Genomic DNA, 21,587 nt, shown 5'->3' with positions numbered 1-21,587 from the left:
CTAATAAAAAGCCGTACTCGTATAAAAGAGGGGCAGCGACTTTCGTGAAGTCGTTAAAAGCGAGCGGCGCTCTCGTACGGCCGCGTTGGTCCTGACGACCAACCTCGTTAAACGGCAGGAAAATGAACTGACGGTGGATACGATGTGTGGAGGAAATTGATGCCAAGGTCAGAAGAACGGAGTCGACGCAGACAACGGTTCTAACCAGAGGTTTCATCCAGAATGTTCCAAAAAAAAAAAAAAAAAACATGACATGAGAAAAAAAAAAAAACTGAAGATGAGAATGATGAAAAGTTAAAATTACTTCACCCCCCTCCCCCCCCCGACCCCCCTCTGTTACCGTACAGTACATGCCCGAGTACTTTTCATATGAAAATACTTTTTTTTTTTTTTTTTAAATCCTGGAACTCATTGATGACAACGGTTGCCCCGGGTTACAGCCGAGCTCTCCGGGGTTTAACTCACAGCTCGTCACTGTGTGTCTGTCTGTGCAGCAGCAGGTGTGAGGTCACGGGCTGCCTCCAGAACCGCGGGCGTTCAGGAGAACGCCACAGAGGACGGGCCGTTAGAGCGACAGACAGACGGACAGACAGACACCGACGCTGGACGCCGGAACTTTTCCACCTTACAGGTCCGTTCGTCCTGGACAAGATTATGTGGAACGTCTAAAGTCATTCAGATTTTTATTCAGACTAATCTCAACGTTTCTGCCACGTTCACAGTCTCACCTGCTGCATTACAGTCAATATTAGTATAAATATATTTATGTGTGTATGTATATTTATTTTTTTTACACTTACATTTCTCATGTTTTCCTGCAGGAACAGCTGTGATTCCCTGAGAGTCGATGATGAATTTTTTGACTGATTTTAAAAACACCTCCAAACAGGGTGAGGAAACGACTAATAACTGACTAATAAATAAATCAAACACATCATTAGATTTGTCTTATGCTAACGACAACGAAATGTGTGAAAGTGTTTCATTTGCATTTGAATTCAGACTGATATCTGTTTTGTTTTTTGTTTTTATGGAGAGGAATTCTCAGAGAAAGGTGAGAGAGATTTATCCAAACACGGAGGCAATCATAGAGATATTTAAAAATAAAAAAGGGGTCAAATTGAAAACGTAGATCAATATACGACGTCTGAGAGCAATATATCAAATATATTAAGATTAGATGAACAATCGCATTGATTGACGCGGGAATACGACGTTCTTCAGCAGAAAAAAAAACAACAATTTTAACGGCATTAATTGTGTCCGTTCCTCAGTCTTTGACACTGACGTCTCGTGTCTGACTTATTAAACGACTTCATTTGGCGACAAATCAATACAGACGTTACTGCTACGACAAAACATGGCTTCATGACTTCAGGCCTCGACATTCGTCTTTTAACGTCTCTTTTTCCCCACAGAGACACGCGCCACTTGTCTGCCATCCGGGGTGAGTCAGAACGGGGACCCCTGGGGGCTGGACATGGAAGGGTCACACGGCTACGGGTCAGTTGTTGGTTCAACTCTGAAAGGCCAAAGTTAAATCCAGGACAGAGGCGTCAACGCGGCACCAGTTCACAGGAAGGAGTCAAACGCAGGTGAGTGCTTTTTTTTTTTTTCACATTTCCGAGGCCGGTGTCGAGTCGGGTCTGACGTGCTGCGTTTATTGCTCTGCTGAAAGTGGAATGGAACAAAAGGGATCAGAACTCAGTGGAAGAAACCACATTTGTCAAAGGCATTTGCAACTCTATTCGTCTTGTGTGGCGCTCTCTTCTGTTCTTCCTGGCTCCCCGCTTTTGATCTTCTCCGACAATATCCAGGGGCGACACCCAGGAAGCTCTAAATCCATATCAGAGAGCAGATTTCCCCCGGGAGAGGAAGAAAATGAGAGTTTCTACTCTCCAGGAGGTCGGAGTCTGCGGCCCAGCGGCTGTCTCCACCTGGATGTGCGAGGGCGGGGGCGTTTGTTCGCATACACCCGGTGTGTGATTGTTTGTCTGAGTATCAAGGCTCGTTTCTCTTTGTTCAAATCCTCCTCCTCCTCCTCCTCCGTGCACGACCCAAACGGACTCGACCTATCGCCGTTCCATTTGTTATTCCCTTTTTAAGGCGCGCGGCGCGAGATCACGTCAAAAAGTATTGAACTTTGCATTCCACACGAGCTGTCTTTCACAGAAACCTAGCGGATACGCAGTGGAATAGGAAATCCATGCACACTTCAAACAATCCTAATCTCACCTGACGCAACGTCAATACGTTTCAATACGGATTCATCAAATAGGCGTCGAAGAGAAGCCGCGCGTCGTTGACACGGGGGGGAAATGTAATTTTTTGTGTCACATTCACTGAGGTCAGAGCTTCAACTTCAACTCTGCCAACACTCGCCGACATGAAGTTCTTAAATGTTCTCAACTTCTTTGTCTTAACGCCTGAAATCTGGCCCAGAGTAGCATCAGTGTGAATAAAACTTTTTTCTTTTCCAAAAAAAAAATCAACTAAATATTGGTTTATTTAATCAAAGCTGATACAGAGATTGAGTTCATAGAAAAGTTAGCGACCTCACACCAGAGGTCATTCACATTGACGGCCATTTTTACCTGAATCACTCATCGCGGTGATGTTGGAGGGTGATTGCGATCACAATGCTAGCATGGTAAGTCTGCGATTGCGCAGCAACATTTTTATTTATTTATTTTTTTTGTAATGCTGTTACATTTTGCAGGTGTATTTTCATGAATCAAAATGAGCTTTTCTTATCACTCAGTACCTTTAAAGTAACTGGCGACCTTTGAAATACCTGTGTTGCACAGCTTGATATTTTGACAAACAAATACCTGTGTTGCACAGCTTGATATTTGGATAGTCGCTTCATTCACGCTCGTCGGGCTAACTTTGACCTAAGCAGTCCAAAATTCCGGACCTGATATAAACGTAGCAGATCCCGAACTGTCTTGCTCGGAGCTGGAGTACAATCCTTTTGCCTCACGATCTTACGGACAAGTATCAAAAACGTACAAGGACGGATCAACATCCAACGTCTGTAATAATCTGAGCTCCTGTTGAACTGTTTTAATAATCACATCTGGAGTAGAGGAAAAATCCGGAAGCAGAAGCAGAGTGAAGTTTGTGTTTGTGCCGGATTTTAATTTGTGGCGAGCACGCAGAGCGATAGGTGATGTAATGACCCTGCTCTTCTGACAAGTCTTTCACACTGACACCCGTGTCTGGCCAGTGATTCATTCAAATTGTCACTGAATCTTATTCTATTCTTCCTTCCTTTAAATGAGCTGAGATCTAATTATAGCCTAATGCATGACTTATTAAAGGCCCTTCTTCTGCCGTGGCAGTCTGCCAATCTCATCTTCACTCATAATTCCAGAATTCAGCTGTGGCACTGAACTCTGATTAGACATGCAAACATATTCTTTGCCTCGTCTTGGATCCAGCGCTCCAAATGAGGCTCACCTTAATTATTCTCTAATCCATTATTACTCAAGAAGATTTTTTTTTTTGTCCGCTGAGCATACGGAAATATTTCAGCGTGTACAACAATTGGAACAGATATCACAAGGCGTTCCCGAGGAGAGAATTCAAATGTGAGAGTTTCGGATTTTGAGGATGCTGAGTTTTCTTATTATTTTAGGGAGTCTGAACTCAGATACAAGTCCCATGGTAAATCTGTCTGCAGTGGGGAGGTAAAGAAAAATGAAGAGTCCTATAATACTCCAACACCCCAGAGGCCTGTGTGGTGTTCCACTTACTGCTCACTACGCATGCAAAACATTTCCTTTCTTACAAAATTGTGTTGCGAGTACAACATCCATTCTTGATGATTCCACTCTGTTTTACAAAAGAAAAAAAACAACCAACGTCTGCCAAGTCTGTGGTCCTGAAGCGTATAAAACATTTTTAATCTAATCATGATCATTTGTGAGATTAAAGAAGTCTATTTAATAAAATAGCATTGTGTTAAAAGGAGGTTACTTTCCTGGAAGTTTTCTCTGCTTCAAAACAACAAATCATTGGACCGAAAACACGGGAAAGAAAAACAGAAGATTAGTTGCCGTAGTCCGCGGTGGACAACAGCAACGCTGCCTCACCTGGTCTCGAGGGGGATGTTGCTGTTGAGCACCCAGCTGTTGTGAAGCTGCGCTTGGTCTGTGCTGGAACTGGTGTCCGCCCCCTGGCTGCCCTGGCTGGTTTGGCACCGCGTCGGCATGGTCTTCCTCTGGAGGCTGACTTGGGTGTAGGGCGCCGGACGGGCACAAGTGCAAGCATGGGGGGGCGGAGGTGGCGGGGGCAGAGGGCGAAAAGTAAACTGACCACCTGGACTGCTGGGCAGCTCTGTACAGAGAGACGGGGGGGGGGGGGGGGACAAATAGGGAGAGAAGAAGAAAAAACCACATGGGTTGATTAGGACGGTACAACGGTCGACGGTTTACTGTTCTGTCACTGATGGAGGAAAATAAATCCCTGGTAAAAAAAAAAATCTCCTCTTTTTTACCTGCAGCCTCAGAAAAACTGGGCTATAAATAAATACACTCTGTTCTGGCTACGACACAGAGGAGCCGAACAACCGACAGACGACGGACAACAAAGACCGACCTGGAGGTTTACGATGAAACGAAATCTGCCGTCAAACTAACTGGTAACCAGTCAAGCTAACTGGTAACCAGTCAAGCTAACTGGTTACCGACGGACAACAAAGACCGACCTGGAGGTTTACGATGAAACGAAATCTGCCGTCAAACTAACTGGTAACCAGTCAAGCTACTGGTAACCAGTCAACTACTGGGAACTAGTCAAGCTACTGGGAACTAGTCAACTACTGGTAACCAGTCAAGCTACTGGTAACCAGTCATCTACTGGTAACCAGTCAACTACTGGTTCGTGTAAACTGTCACCTTATGGTAAGCAGTTCTCTTCTAGTAACCACTCACTTATACCTAATGTGACTAGTCACCTTCTTGTACCCAGTCACCCACTGGTAACCAGTGACCTTCTTGGTAACCAGTCACCTCCTAGTACCAAGTTACCTTCTTGTACCCATAACCCGTCAAGCTACTGGTTCATGTAAACTGTCACCTTAACTACTGGAAACCAGTCAAGCTACTGGTAACCCGTCATCTACTGTTAACCAGTCATCTACTGGTAACCAGTCAACTACTAGTAACCAGTCATCTACTGGTAACCAGTCAACTACTAGTAACCAGTCATCTACTGGTAACCAGTCAACTACTAGTAACCAGTCATCTACTGGTAACCAGTCACCCACTGGTAACCAGTGACCTTCTTGGTAACCAGTCACCTCCTAGTACCAAGTTACCTTCTTGTACCCAGTTACGCACAGGTAACCAGTCATCTACTGGTAACCAGTCACCCACTGGTAACCAGTCGTCTACTAGTAACCAGTGACCGTGGGAAGCGGTAGCTGTAAAGTCCTTTCCCAATCGTCTTATCGAGATTCCTGACGTCCAATGTTGACACAGTTAAGCACCAGAGTTGGTTGGGGGGGGCGGAGGTCGTGGTGGGAGTCAGTCTCTTCGGTTACAACAGTCTGGTTTCTCGTGGCTTTTTTTTTTTCGCTCCGCGCCCCGACATCGTGCGGCTGTTCTCTGCATCTGTGAGTAGATTTTTCAAATCAAGAACGTTCCGTGTGTGCTCGCGGCCAAGTGAACATCAGCCATCTTGGGAGGTTACGCCTCTGCGTTCAGGGCGACATACGGCGGCAGTACGGTTCTCCGAGCACAGAGAAACCAAACATCCCACAAGACCCCGGTCTCCGGCTGTACTGACAGTCAGTGTAAGGTTATATCTGTACGGCAGCGAGGAGTCGCCGCTCTTAGCCTCAACATTGTTGGTTTGTTTTTTTTTTTCTTCTTTGAAAATGACAGCAATAATTTAGAATCTGTAACAGTATCCCGCCCTCGGAGATCTGCCCCAGTCGTAGGCCGGGGTATTACCCCCAGACGACTCCAGACAGCAGATCTAATGAAAATGCTAAGAAAGGTGAATTATTAAACAAAAAGGCAAAAAGGGTTTGGTTTCAACTGCCAGTAAAAAAACAAAAAAAAAAAAAATAGAGTTAGTAAAACAGGTACTGATGCTAACGTTATCCCATAAACAACATGTGGTGTCGTTGTGTTGCTACTTTGCACCAAATTGTTGTTGCCTTTTCTCCCCACACACAGACATGTTGCTGTTATGTCAGACACTCAACACGACGTTTATTGATTTCCATCAGGTTTTATGGCGTTTTCAGATTCAGCAGTGTAAACACCAGGTCGTGGTGGAACACGTCGTCGTTGATGCCCCTGGCAGGGCAACACCCTCACGCTCTATAAACATTTCCGCGACACCATCTGTCCACCGCCAACGATGGCGTTGACAACAATATCACCGTTTCCTCTGCTCCTCCTCCTCCTCGTCGTCGTCGTCTTCCTCTTCTTCGACCTCCCGTTCATATCACTTTTTATTTATTCTCTACAAACATGAAAATGTTTATTTCAAATATACAGCTGCGTATATGAAAATAAAAGTTTCAAAGCCGCAGCCCAGAAGCTGTCAACGTGCCGTCTGGATGAATGGCATGTTTTATGAATCTTCCAAGATGGCCGCCTCGTCCCTGTCATATTTCCATATACGAATGCAAAAAATATATTTGTCTCCCCTCTCTGCAGACTGACACAATGAAATTATCTCTTCATTACGCATGACGTGCCATTACTCACATCACATATTTATTACATCGCTGCGCTGTATATACGGAGGCGGCCGAACCCAACGCCGTCTTCCTGTTGTTGTTGTTGTTTGATGCACTCACTCATAACAACAATGAATATTTTCAAACACATTTCTTTTTAAATATCGAGCGTTGAAGCAGTGAGTTGACTTCGAATATTAGAAAGATATTCCTGTGACTTTTACACATGTTTTCGGACTAAAATAAAACGTAACATGTAGCTGATACAACGCCACCTGTTGTCGGTAACTGAAAACAATCTTTGCCAAATGAACCCCATTGGTTCAAAACTGTTAAAACCTCCCCACGGTGCAGCAGGACGGTGTTCGCTGCAGGCTCTGAGTCCACGTCAGTTGTAATTCTCTCAGTTTCCGACTCTCTTCAGTTTCTTAATCTGAGGTTGTGTCTTGGCCACCTGGGCCCCGAGAGCCGCTGTTTTAAAACATCTGGAGGCGGCATCTGTGCAGGAGGTGTATGTTTACACACATATATATATATATGCAGGTTTCAAACTACTTCAGTATTTAGCAGCGTCCAAACGGTGAGAACTTGTAAGAATTTTCACCATTTCCTTTACCTAGTTGATCACAAAAGCAGTTTCTATTCTATTATGTTCAGTTCTATTCTTCTCCGCAGACCTTCGCCGCGGCGCGAAGCACATTTTACTGCTGTTTAATCATGAATCTGTTTCCGTTCCTTGATCACAATGCTGAGAAACATCGAACAGAGAACAGACGTGTCGTCAGTCGGAGGCGCCGTCGAGTTTGAAACTGTGAAAGCCCAGAATGGAATTTGTGGTTGTTTTTTTTTTCCTGAACCACCTCTGCATATCAAGATGGCTTGTTAGGGGGAAAAATAAAGCACTGCGACATTCTCATGGCAATGCACTAGAGGCAGCAGAGCGGAGCTTCAGGTTCGAGTCGAGTCCAAAAATCCCCCGCTTTCACAGGTTTCTGTCAACAAACCCAAAGGAAAAACGGTTTCTCTGTTGAACATTTGCCCGTTTTTACAAGAGCGCGTTTGTTTGACTCCGGTACTTCAGACGTGCTTCAGGCACTGACACCGGTACTTCAGACGTGCTTCAGGCACACGGTCGACTTACAGCGAGGACCGACTCTGAGGACTCGAGACTTGACTCAGAACGTGAGTCAGTGTGAGATAATGACTGAGGAGAAGTTCACGCCGTTCTGATGTGGTGAAGTCACTGAGAGTGTTTCACACCAGAACCAGGTTCTGGTGTGAAACAAACTTAATGACAGTGAAGTGAAGAGTAAAACAACATTTAGTTTGATTTTGATGTATTAGCCGTCAGTTGATCGTTGATCGTTGATTCCATCTGGTTGATTCAGAGAGGGACGAGTCCAAAATCAGGGAATCGTCTTTGGGATTATTATTTATGAATTGATTGATACCAAACGCAGACTTTAGATCGACACTTTTTTTAGCGAGGTTTGCATTTGCCCTGGTCTTTTGGGAAGCACGGACAAAGAGAATGGACCTGGACAGGAAGTATACAGAAGGCGGACGCCAGCGGGAGGATGTAATTGTAGTGACTAGTGTGACACGTGCACTCTGGCTGCCAGATGGCGCTTCAGCGAGCTGCGCTTCAGCGGCTGCGTCTCCATCAGTGGATTTTCACAAACTGAACTCCAGCTCTTTCACACAGTAGTTACACAAAAGTGGGTGCGGAGGAAAATCTGCTAACGTATTCCGGCACCTCGCCTCTTTAACACGGAGTCGACTGAAACACGCCGCCACGTGTGAAGGAGTCGGAAACAGCGGCTGTGACCTTGATGTGCTGGCATTTCCAGGACTGTGGTTGGACTGGGGGGGGGGGTAATGGGGGGGGGGGTAAGGGGTTAATCCAGGAGTTTAGAAACAGCTAATGGAGAGAAGATAGAGGCCGGAGGAGGAGACGCATCACAGCTCAAGATGAGAGCCATAAAAGTGTAGACCATCCTCTGCCCCGGGGTTTTTTTTTTTTTTTTGCTGAGATTTAACCCTCCAAAAAAAAAGTCTATTTCAGAAAGTGGCTTAAAAGATACTGGAATCATCAGCTTTGAGTTACAAAAGAAGGAGAGCAGGAGGAGAATTTTAGGGTTAGGAAAAAAGACGATCCGTGCGGATTTACTAAGAAGTCTAAGAGGGAACAGGTGCCGCGGTCAGACGTAAAAAAAAAAAAAAAGTTTTACAATTATTCTAGAGACCAGTAGATTTCAAATACTTTCTACTTTCTACTCCCTGATATTTACTTAATAAATACTTGTACTGGGCACGGCCCGCTCCCTGCTGCAGCAACATATTGATAAATAATAATAATTTATTTAAGACTGATGTTCAGAGAAGTGGCAGGAAAAATGGATTCAATCTGGTCGTCGATACTGAACTGCATTCTGGTCTTTTTATCGGTTGTACATCAGTTTATGGCAGTAGAGCAAACATCGATGCAAACAAAATAGTCTAATTCTGTATCGCACATAAAATGACATCAATACACATTAAAGAGTCAATATATATATACATATATATATAAATATATATCACCGAGCCAGAGTGGAACTGATGAGTAATCACGTTAATGAAGGAGCGTTTTTTTTCATATACTTGTTGGGACATTTTTGGGTAAATACGATGGTTGAAGAGTTTGGAGAATTAGAATTCAGGTGGGATTAACAATCCTGTATGGATTAATTCAAGAGTTTGAAGAATTAGAATTCAGGTGGGATTAATAATCCTGTATGGATTAAAATCAATCCTGGGTTTGATTTGGTAAAGGGAGGAGCCTAATAACGCCTTATGTCCATGTGAGTTTATATAAAAAAAAAAAATTCTTCACGTTCGTCTCGATCCGTTTGAGATCTTTTTTTTTTATTATTTGGAAGGTTTGAGTGAGGATGAAAATGGAAACTAAAGCAGGTGTGAAACATAATCTCATTCCTGAGCGCTGGTCATGCTCATTAAAATGTTCTACCGTCGGTGCCAGATGTTCAACTCCACGTCAATGAGTTGTTGTTTGTTTTTGTAATCCAACAGAGAATATTTAACAGAACGCTTGTTAAAAAAAATAAACCAAAAAAAAAAACACATTTGTGTTCAATTTAAAGTAGAGTTTGTGAAATAAATAAAAGAAAAAAAAATTTTTTTAAAATGCATAAACACACTCTTTACATTAGAAACTTAATCCCTAAAATTTGTCACACCTTATTCTTCTTTTTTTTTCGTCCCTTGTAAACATATAAAAATCAGCAATTTATTTTTATGACGCACTTTTATGAAGGAGATCACTGTTCTGTAAGATCTAGAAAAAGTTGATTTTTTCTACATTTATTTTGGAACATTATCAACAGAAAATGTTCTGGAGGAAGTTTTTCTTCTTCTTTTTTAGGTTAAAGACTTAAGTCGCACCCCCCCGCCTTCACACCCCCCCCGCCCACCAGCACCTGCTGCACGCCCGCTGGGATGTATAGTCTGTTTAATAAGAAGCGACCACTTCTCTCTCTCTGTGTAGCCGACCATAAAAACATGAGCCACAATAATATTAAAACCTAATATTTAACCAGCTTTTTCGTCTCCACTCTCTTGTTTGCTCACCCTCCTTCCTCCCTCCCTCCCTCCCTCCCTCCCCCCGTCATCCTTTACTCTTTCTCTTCATTATTGTGCCCAGCGCCCTGCTGCAGAGTTAATTTCCCTTATTACAGGGAAGCCATAAAAAATCCATACACAGAGTCTGACCTCAACAATGGAATAAAGAAAAAAAATCTGCCTGCCTTGACGGAGGAACGCGATTCCTTCAGACAAGGTTTAACGTTATTGTTGGTTGAACCACAGCCCGCTCTAAAAATAAATGCCTGATAATTTCCCACCGGACGGCTCCTCATCTATCTTGCTCCTTAATTGACTTGCATCCAATTGCCACAAAGTTTATTCCACTGCTGTGCGATAATGAAATAAATAATTAACCCCATAAAAAAAAAGGTCAGTGAAGTTAAATTAGAACTCACAGGGTTTTGTTCCTCTTTTTGACAACGCTACCAAGAACGTTCCTTTAACCATTAATCTTCTACTGTTTCTGTTAGAGTCCCTGGGGCGGGGGGGCAGCCAATCAGCAGCAGCCATCAGGTGAGGGCGGGGCCTCGGCTCAGGACAGCTGTCCTGTCCGTCACATGTAGAGAATCCAACGTTCATGAGTGGACGGTGGATCTCCGAGAACTTTATTTTGAAAAGTTGTTGAGAGGCTGTGATTGGATGGAAGATGTTTCATAATAATCATCATCAACTGTTGTGAAAAAGAAGACGCTACTTCTGTCAAATTAACGAAATTGAAACTAGCTACTGGTAAACACCGTGGGCTAAAATCCAGCTCCATCTCACGGTTTAATGTTCGGTTGCTGATGAAGCCGCAGGAAGTAAACGTACAAATGGGTGCGGACTGGGGCTAATATGGCTAATAACCATAATGATGATGACGATGAAGCTGATGAAGACGAGCTCCCTGATAATAGTAATAATGACAATAACAAATGTGATAGCGGGGGACGTTAACGGCCGCAGCCGTGATGATGGAAACAGCAGCGATGGCGGCAGAAACGATGATAATTACATTGACGACGGTGGGACGGCAATTAGAAGAAAAACAGCCATTGATTCATCTTTGCCGACAGAGTGATAAACACTGGGAAGTCAATTAAACAGTGACACAATCATGTTGTCTAACAGAGGCAAGAATGGAAAAAAACAACAACAAATGAAACGAGGAGCGCTGGGAGAGCGACGAGAAACAGTCGATTTTTGACGGACCCTGATAATTAGCAGCAGCTCGTCGTATGTTCGTCTGCGTACCGCGGGACTGGCACGCCTTCAAGTGTGAGTCAGGGCCTGCATGTGTGTGTGTGTTTGTGTGTCTACGTGAAGGAGGTAAATGATGTGCATATTTGTGTAATTGCTTGTTTGTTGCCCTGTATCTTCAGAAACAACCAGGGAGCAGCTCCACAATCATGTTGAAGCTGCAGGTGATTCTGAAACTGGCGTTTCCCTAGAGAGGACGTGGAGCCTTAGGAGTCGAGCACTTTAGCTCTACAGCAAAAGGCTTATGCCATCACTCAAACACTTCACTGCAGGGGCCCGTGCTTGAAATACACTTTTTTTTCTCTCTCTCTCTCTCTCTCTGTTTCCCTCCATTTCCTGCAGAAACATTCAGATTGTTTTTTTTTTTTCAAAACTTTGCTGTGCCTAATCTGCCGCTGCGTCACGAATGTTGCTAACCCGAAAAAGTCTTTGATGTTAATGAACTTTGGCTGCTTCGCATCGGATGGTAAAAACCGGATAACGACAACGGCGGCTAGCTGAGATCGAGCTCGACCTTGTCGGTGCTGTGCGGTCCGCAGTCGGTGCCACCTGCCACGGGTTTGTGCAGGTGTTTGCGTGTGGGAATTATGGTGAATACGAACGTACTCAGTCGGACTGGGCTGAACTGAACTGTACGTCTGTTGTGATGGAGTCGAGCTGCTGTCAGTTGTTCTGACTTGGTCGTATTTTTTTTTTTTTTTTTTGTTCTGACTTGGTCGTATTTTATATATTTTTTTTTTTTTTGCATCAACGGGAAGAAGGCGTGAAGGCGCGTGCGCGGCTCAGGAGGTGAATCGTCACAACGGCCTTGACAGTTCTATCAGAGAACATTCATCTTCTCCAATCCTCTCTCTCTCTCTCTCGTATACAAACACATGGTGCTCGTCCCTCAATCCCAAAACAATCACAATAAACACACACACACATCGTCGCAAAGTTTCACTTCCACACATGAGAAAATGATATACTATACTTTCTTCGACTCCAACACTGAAACAGGAGGCAGGGCCGGGGCCTGACAGCAGACAAAGTAACGCTGAGAGAGAATCTCGGCTCTGGCTAAAGACGGAGACGAATCAAAGCTGAGGAGAGAACTGCACCGGCAGCAGCAGCAGTTTTCACAACGAGAGAGAGAGAGAGGGATAGAGAGAGACAGAGACAGAGAGAGAGAGAGTGTGTATGTTCAGCGTTGTAGCAGACCTGAGCTGCTGGTAATTAGAATGGGCTCTGAGGAGAGACAGGCGAAGGAATGAATGCAAATGAATTCACTGACTCCAGCAGCAGCAGCAGCAGCAGCAGCAGCAGCTGCAGCAGCAGCAGCTGCACAATACACAGACTGACGGGGTAGTAAACATGTATGTGCCAAGACGCACACACAATACACACAATACACACAATAAACACCCCACCGACAAACACGACACGGCGCGAAAACAATGATGATTCTGCAAGACAGACGCAAAATAAAACCAAGGCTGCGACGGAACTCACAGATGAAACACAAACACAAACACACACACGCGTCACACGTAGCCTAGTCCCTGACTATCACGGGAAGAATCACCTTCAGTTTGTCCCTTCATGGGGTTGGGGGGGGTGTAGTTGGGGGGGGGGGGTCGTCACTGCAGTAGTCAGTCTGGTTTGCGATGTCTGGAATCTTGATTCGGTTTGAGTTTTAAAAACTGGACGTTGTTTTCTGACGCAACACAACCTGGGATTTGGGAAGAAGGTGCTATGACACCTGGAGCCTCCAGGGGGCAGAGGAGGCTCCTACCACTGCACCACCTAAGCCCTTTACCTTAGATTGCAAATGATTGCGTAATCACGATAAAACCCTAACTTTAATCTGACTCTACGTCTGATCCGAACCCTCTGGAACGTGAACCCAACGACAAAAAAAAAAAAAAAAAAAAAATGTCCCCACGAGTTTAGCTGAATCAAGATCAACACATGAAAAGAATTTAAATATTTTACTATAAAAAATGAGGAATATTAAATATTGAATTGTAAAAAAAATTGTAAAAAAAATTGTAAAAAATTAAAAACAATAAACAAAAAAATGGGATAAAAATAAAATATGATCTGATACAGAAATTGAAATATCACACGTGACGTGAAAAATAAATTCCACTTCCTGAGATGAACCTTCATATATATTGGATAAAAATAAAATATGATCTGATACAGAAATTGAAATATCACACGTGACGTGAAAAATAAATTCCACTTCCTGAGATGAACCTTCATATATATTGCGCCGTAATATACGTAGTATATTGCATCAGGTCCACGTTGTGTTTGGAGTCGTTGTGAAGTCTGTGAACAAACACTTCTTAATTGTTGTCAACGTGGTGCGGACCGATGATTCATCACGTGCTACTCCACTGTCGAGTATCGGAAACCCAATCATTCCTAATCCGTTTGACCTTGACGCGGGGCCAGCGTTGGACTCGCACTCTCCGACGGCACATTGTCCGACGGACAAAGTCACAGCGTCAACTTTACAACGTGCTGTAACTGTACTTCACTACAGTCAGATCATTTCACTGATCACCTCGTGTCAGCCGGCGGGAAAATCTTTATGAAGCACTCGCTTTTCAACAGCGACAGTTATAAATCAGGCCGCTCTCGACCTCCTGCCTGGACGACGGCCGCTGCCACATCACGGTGCCGACTCCTGCTCCCTTTCTTCACCAACGCCGGCGTTGCTTTTATCTTCACGGACGTGCAGGAGGTGCGTTCGCCTCCAGATCCTCGGTGCGGTTCCACCCGGACCTCTGATTGGTCGCTCTGTGCCTCTTTCTGAAGGAGAAGCAGGTCAACGGTGCAGAGTTCTGGTCTTTGCCAGGCAGCGCGGTAAATGAGTCTAATTTCTGTCCTGAGAGTAAATGATGCATTCAATGCACCCTCTGAGACTGCAATATAAAGGAAGGCATATATTTATATTCATATACTCCATGTATATGTCACAATAATATGAAAGGTCCGACGGGGTGAGACGAGAATATTTGTTTTTATAGTTTAATTTTAACAACAGACACAGGATATAAACCAGTTTTACTGCAGTTTTTTTTATTGATCTACACACAGCGGTGGGTGTGGATAAAAACCTCAAATGAGTTTTCTCTCATTTCTCAATTTTAGAATTACCTACTGTGTACTGTTGAAGTATTCCAGTGAGAATATTCTGGTGTTGAATATTCAACTTAAACACACGAAATACTACAAACTGTTCTTTTGGAACTTTGACGAAGACGAAGAGTCGATTCATCATCAAGTCTGATCCTTGCGTGAACCATAACTCGTCCAAACCCTTTTTTTTGTATCAAGGACTAGTCGCGCCGCAAACCGTTAGCGTCTCTCTCTCTCTTTTGTTGCGTCTGGGCGGTCAAACTGGTCATTCTGACTCCATCCTGTTTCTACGTCTACACGGTGACTACGTCCTGCCAACCCCCCCAAAAATTTAAATAACCTCACAAAAAAAATCACCCTGAATCTCCGATTTGATTGGCAGCTAGCTAAAACATCTAGTACAGCAGATCGTCCATGAGGTGGCGTCCAAAGCCAAATCAGAAAAGTCTAAAAGACCAAAAGACCGCGTGGAAAAAAAAAAAAGATTCTGTGGACGTGAAGGCACCGACGGTGACTTCAGCACCACCTGCTGTTCTACCTGTTGGCCAACCTGCGGTCAATGAGGTGATCGCAGCCACTGCCCCGGGTCAGCGTTAACACGGACCAATGACAACTCTGCACCTGCCCTCTGCTGCAACAACACCTTGTCGTTCCAGTCCGCCAACTGCACCTATCACACACACACACACACACACACACACATTCTCACCCTCCATCTGTCTCACACTCACTTCCTTAAAACCACACACACACACACACACCGGGAAAGAGCGTAACAAATGTGGGAACAGATGCCCCACATCAGACTGCAGTTGCCCTCTGCTCCCAGCATCCCTCTGGAGAGACAGAGGAGTACGGCTAACAAAGACGACGGCCACGGTGCGCTGTCCCAGCTAACAGCTAACAGCTAACAGAGAGCCGCGTGGTGGCAGAGTGATTCGTGCTCTGGTCTGACAGGGAGAAGGTGCTGGTCCAATTCCAGGTCTTTAAATAACCAGACGCAGACTTTGGTACTTTTTTTTTTGAGGGATTGAAGGAGTCAAACACCAACACGATGCGATGTTGCGTAGTATAGGTCGGGGGTCTCCAACATCCGGTTTGGGGACCGGTTCTGGTCCGTAGCTTTATTTCGTACCAGGCTACAGCGGGAGACGGTGAAAAAAAAAAAGTACTTCAGTTTTACTAATTTACTTTGTTCAGAAAATAATCCAGTCATATCCCTTTGGTTTTTTCACTAAAATATAATCTGGTAATGTTTCCAAACATCAGGTCAGTGAGACTCCGAAACTAACAGAATAAAAATGTCGAAAATTCAGATTTGATCTTTCAATGATGGCAGATGTCATCCAGGTCACGGTCAAGTTTGAAAGTTCTGTAACAGTGATGGCAGGGTGTTACCGATCCGCAGTAACGGCTGATACTAACCGACCGGTCCTTCGTACTAAAAATGTTGGCGACGGCTAGCTATAGCTTATGTGTTCCTTCAAAGAAAACAACAACTGAAAAACGTTTCTCAGCTCCAGAATCCTTTTGGATTCAGCTTTAAAATGTTTCAGTGTCGTCCTCACTGTCAGACGCGACTCTTTCCATGCAAAAAAAAAGAAACTGTCACAGAGAAGTAACTGAAGTGTCGCACAGTCTGGAAAATTAATACGATTTGATTCCATTATGATTTCTAACAGATCTGGCCGCAGACACGATGGGATTTACTGTGATTGTGTTGTTATGGAATCAAACATATTCATTTTGAGACAAAATAAATAGGAAAAGATTTTTTTATTTAAATGTCAGGCACATAATTAAATAGCCAACGTGGCTCGCTGCGCTGAAAAGGCGGCGCAGCGCTGCAGACGCTCGGAAAGAATTGATTCCTCCAATAAAATGCAATCTTCGTAATGTTATTAACTGTTACGTTCTAGAGCGACGTTCTATTATTACCTTAAGCCGAGGATTTGGCCTCGACACACACACACACACTCCTCAGTTTGACTGTCTCTAACGTCCAACGTCCGTCCGCTCTGAGCCCAGCTGAGTTCAGGTGGATTGTGGAGCCGTGATTTACGATTTCATGAAATGGAAATATTCTTCTGGCCGAAGGAGAATGAGACATTTTCCTTTCACAGTTTAAGAAGAGAAATGCTGAAAGTGGGAACATAAAAGAGTACAGATGTAGAAGCAGGTGGCAGTGATTCATGTGGTGACGGATCAGGGACTGGATTTGACATTTGTTAACAAAAAAAAAAAATACATCCATTTATGATTAATTCATTCGGAAGGTTATTTTTCACTTTATAAAACGGATGAGTTGCTTTAGTCTAAATACTGGAACATGTGTTTGGATGAGAATTGAACCCGGCGCTCTGTGAGGAGTGTGGTTTAAATACAGGTGACATTTAGGAGAACTATAAATAGAGTGCAGCCCAAGGAAACGTTGACTGGTTTTAGGGTCAGCCAGGATGTCGGACTGAATGATCATCAGCCGGAGACTGATCGCTCACAGGGTTAATGTCGTGGTCACCAAATAAACTGCAGTTGTTCAAATCATTGGTGAATCAACGTCGTTTAAAAAACACGACACAGCGGCTGATGACGTGTGTACGGCTCATCAGATCTATTCAATCAATTCTATTGAAGCTATTTCTATTTTTTTTTTTTTTTAAATTACAACGTCCATTTAAAAATGAAGACTAACTGGACTCTGAATAATAGAGTTGACCGAACGGCAGTGGCCAACCCAGGGATTATCCCTCAACAATAACCGTCTTATTCTAAAAATAACTGAATGGACTGACGGATTCTGGAGACGTGGAAAAATATTTAAGAGATGACAATGACGTACGTGTTCCAGAGTCATCCCTTAGATTCAGAGCTGGAAGTCGGGGAAGATTAGGACGCGACCTTGAACATGGCTCACTAGAAGATGTTTAGCAAATATTTTTTTCGACTATTTAGAGTTGACTTACAGGGACACAAATGTCCGACTATTTGCAGCTATTACCAGGTAATAAAATACTACATAGTACTTTGTTCTCCGAGCACAAATATCCGAAAGAATTCAAACTCAGGATCAGGTTAATTAGTGTGAGCGTGAACGGTTATTTACGTCCACAGACGCCCTCATTTACCCTACAGTATATAAAGACATCCATTAGGTACAACCCCAGGTTTGTCCTTCGTCAGGGGTCAGGGGTCAATCAGCAACGAGATTTGGCCTCGTTTTTTTTTTTTTTTTCCAGTAAACAATCTTACTAACGCAACCCAACCTAAGAACTGTTTTCTCAGTGGGTGATGACGTGAGCAGATGTAGATGACAACAAACCGTGAGCACCCGTTAAAGGTGACGGTATCAACCCTTCATGGAGCCGGCAGTTAAAGGTGACGGTATCAACCCTTCATTTTCATACCAACCCCCAACGGCTGCCCTTCACCCTCCACCCTCCACCCTCCCCCGTCATCCCCTCTTCCTATTCCACCACTGTGACTAAAAGGGGCCGTCGACCTCTGACACGGTGACAGTAAGAAAAGCCGCATCGCGAAAAGACACCGGCGTCTCCCTCTAAAAGGGTCGCCTGCTCCGAGGCTATAAAATTATGAAAAGAAAAAAGGACAATATTCCACCATTGCCATGGGGACGGCAACGAATGGCAAATAAGAGGGAGGGGAGGGGAGGGAGGGGGGCAGTGAAGACAGGACCCCGGCCTTAATGTAGTCTAAAATTGTAAGTGTTGGTCTTTAATAAAAGCCGGGAGTATTTGGTCAGGCTAATAGTCTGGACTCTCTAAATCCTGCCTGTTATGCATTAATCAACAACCATTAGCTATCGCCTCATCTGGGAGGCTGAGTCCCATCATCGGCCGGGTCCACGTCAGCCACACCAGGGGTGAGCGGTGGAGGGCTGAGGATGGGATGAGCTGGAGACACAAATGGAGGGTTGAGGAGATGCTTATGCAGGTGAAGAACGGGGAGGGGGAGCAGGAGGGGGGTTTAAAGAGAATTCAAAGGCAAAAGAAATCAAAGAAGAAAGCTGACAAAGGACAGGCGTGATGTGGCATAGGTGAGAGCCTGTGATATGGAAATGACCAGAGGGAGATAAAGAAATGTCTCAGAGAAGCCGGAGGTCAGGAGATGGAAATATACGAAAAACAGGAAAAGGTTGATGTGGAGAAATGAGAGGGTCGGTGACCAGAGGACGGTGGCGGGAACGGACGGCGGGTGTGAGCGGCCGGCTGTCTTTCAGCGGGAGGTTGCGAAGAATGATTGACGAAAGAAGAAGAAGAAGAAGAAGAAGAAGAAGAAGAAGAAGAAGAAAAAAAAAAGGAATGCCAGTCTGAAGTGGCATTTCCTATTGGACAGGAATATAAATGTCAGAATCTTCCCCCATTTCCCCTTTCAACCTTTTCTTCTTTCAATCTCCCTCACCCTCCTCTCAGTGTCCCCCCTGCTCCTTCCACTCCACCTACTGCTGCCCTTCTCAGTCTGCCCACCTCTCTGTTGCCTCAGAAAACGCCAGGGATCATTTTACTCTCACCAACGGGGGGGTAAAAAAAAAAAAAAGAGCCACGAAAACAAAGGAAAATGCTGCTCTGCTCTGCAGCGCTACCTGAGAAACACTGACCGAGCTCCGGACGGAGGCCGCTGTGTGTACGAGTGTGTGTGTGTGTGTGTGTGATGGCGTTCTCTTAAGGGCATCTCCATGTCTGGTAATGGGTGTTTAGCAGGGCTGCCAGACTTGTCTCCCAGAATGCCAGGTTCTCCTGACCCTCTGCAGCAGCAGCAGCCCAAGGACACACTCCTGTCTTTCTAATTAAAACACATTCTCTCTCTCTCTTTCTATATCTCTCTCTCTCACACACACCTACACACACACACATACCCTGCAGGTCTGTAGCTTAAAATAACCTTAAAAGGAACAAGCAGAGCCATCAACCTCCAGCACTCAACACCTCTTCAAAATCCACACACTTTTCTCACCAGGCAGCTCCTGGGCACACACACACACACACACACACACACACACACACCGCCTCAATCTGCAGAATGATTTGCAAGCAACAAGCAGCATCATATGCAGCTCTCTCTCTCTCTCTCTCTCTCTCTCTCTCTCTCTCTTCTGAAGGGCACATCAAAGGAGCTGCATTCATTACTGGATCTTGTCTTGTGCAACAATAGCTCTGCTTCACTGTCATTTTACATTTGAAAATAATTGGAACCACATGAAACAGAGACAAAAAAAATAAATAAAAATAAATCAGTTTTTCACTGAGACAGAAACTCTATAACATGATGTCAAATTGTTTAAATCTTCCTGCAGCGTCGACGCTCACCACAGCCTGACGCGGCGTTTGGTTTTCTCTGGTAACAGATTAGTCTTAGTTCTGCACTTTGAGGGAACCAAAATGGCCGTTGTCTTGCCGTTTTGTGATCGTTGCTCCGGGTACGGAGACGTGCGTGTGCACGTCACACACGACAGCCACTTCGTCTCATCTTTATCAGACGATTTAGCATGTTTACTTCCTCGTTAAGTGCATGAGAGACCCTGATGGAGGATCCCAGGGAGGCGGCGGCGGCGGCGGCGTCCTGTCAGCGCAGGTTACCGCCGCAGTATGATTTAATGGAAGTGTCTGTCAGGAGGCTGAACAACGGCCTGTCAACGCGCACGCATAACGCACTTAGAAAAAAGAAAAGAAAAAAATCCACATAGAAGATAGATCAGCAACTCTGACTGACTGTCTCTCTCTCTCTCTCTCTCTCTCTCTCTTTTCCGCACATGCACACACACGTATGCTAGTTAGTCCCTTCAAACTAACCACTTATTATAACTATATGCTCTTTGGGAACCTGCCGAATGTCCCCACGAGACAAAAGTGTCCTCAGTGTCTTTGTTAGGGCTTGACGATCACATTTATTCCCCAACATCTAATCTCAACCTTTCTCAACCCTAATCCTAATCCTAATCCTGTACCCACACCAAATCCTCATCCTAAAAACAGACACAACAACCTGTAGGTTTGTTTTTTTTTTACCATTATAAAACACATGATCGTCTGCAAACAGTGTGAGAGTAAAGGCCACAGAAAAGTTCTGACAAGAGTAAAAAGTAGGCTGAGGTTCATACACACACACACACACACACTTCGGGGGAATCAGTAAGACAAGCACACATCACAGCGCCCCCCCCTGCTGTGAGAGAAGATGACTGCCAGGAATATAACCACTTCATCCAGAGACACAGCTGTTAGCAGAGAAGTTTGCGGAGAAGTTCTTACCACAACAAAGTACGGCTGTCATCACTGAGCAGCAGTGGAGAAATCAAACGCTCATTGTGAGATGATTTCTACGGTGAATATTAAGTCGATTAGCAGAAATAAATCCGTGGCGTTGGTGCCGCGGTCCTGTACCGGTCGGGGGCCTGTGGCCTGAGGTTGGGTCGAGGTGCTGCACTGTAAGTAGCAATCACATCAGCGCAGAGTCTGAGTTTGATACATGGAGGAAAACTTGGGGCACAGAGAGAACGCTGATTAGCAACAAAGCCTTTGATTGGCTCCACTCCACAATCAGGACTGCTCTTTTGTATGGCTGGTAGTACGACGCCGTGCATCAGCACGTGCTTATCTGAACTGCCGCCGCAAATAACGACACACACGTTAGGAAATACAGCAAGGGATGAACCGCTAACGACACAAGTATCGGTATCAGAAACGATACGTTTTTAAATACTCGTATTGGAAAACGTACCGATCCAGCAACCACGACCGGGCTCTAGTGCGCCCCCTGAACCTTCAAAGGAATTGAGCGGTAGCTAAAGGATGAATGGGGTTATGGGGGGGTTATGGGTCGTGTTGGTCCAGAGGTCAGTGTCTCTGTCATTGGT

The 21,587-nt window shown here is 44.6% G+C and overlaps 1 protein-coding gene and 1 long non-coding RNA gene across 2 annotated transcripts in view; both read right to left on the bottom strand.

Moving 5' to 3' along the window:
* Positions 1–2,593: 2,593 nt before the first annotated feature.
* LOC107989607 (uncharacterized) lies at positions 2,594–3,503 on the bottom strand. The gene is made up of 2 exons (XR_001761174.1): positions 2,832–3,503; positions 2,594–2,794 (listed from the first exon to the last, which is right to left on the bottom strand). It is a non-coding gene; the product is annotated as an uncharacterized LOC107989607 (long non-coding RNA).
* A 5-nt stretch (positions 3,504–3,508) lies between these two features.
* Positions 3,509–21,587, bottom strand: part of LOC107988068 (teneurin-1-like) — a 58,385-nt gene continuing 40,306 nt past the window's right edge. The window contains exon 4 of the mRNA XM_017039289.2: positions 3,509–4,341. Coding sequence (XP_016894778.1) covers positions 4,094–4,341 — 248 coding nt within the window. The 3' untranslated portion in view covers positions 3,509–4,093. The remainder of the gene's footprint in view (positions 4,342–21,587) is intronic.

This window comes from Cynoglossus semilaevis, chromosome 15 (assembly GCF_000523025.1).
Source record: "Cynoglossus semilaevis isolate Cse_v1.0 chromosome 15, Cse_v1.0, whole genome shotgun sequence".
Classification (NCBI taxonomy): domain Eukaryota; kingdom Metazoa; phylum Chordata; class Actinopteri; order Pleuronectiformes; family Cynoglossidae; genus Cynoglossus; species Cynoglossus semilaevis.
The sequence above is the reverse complement of the archived record's forward strand: the minus strand, read 5'-3'. Positions and strand labels throughout refer to the sequence as shown.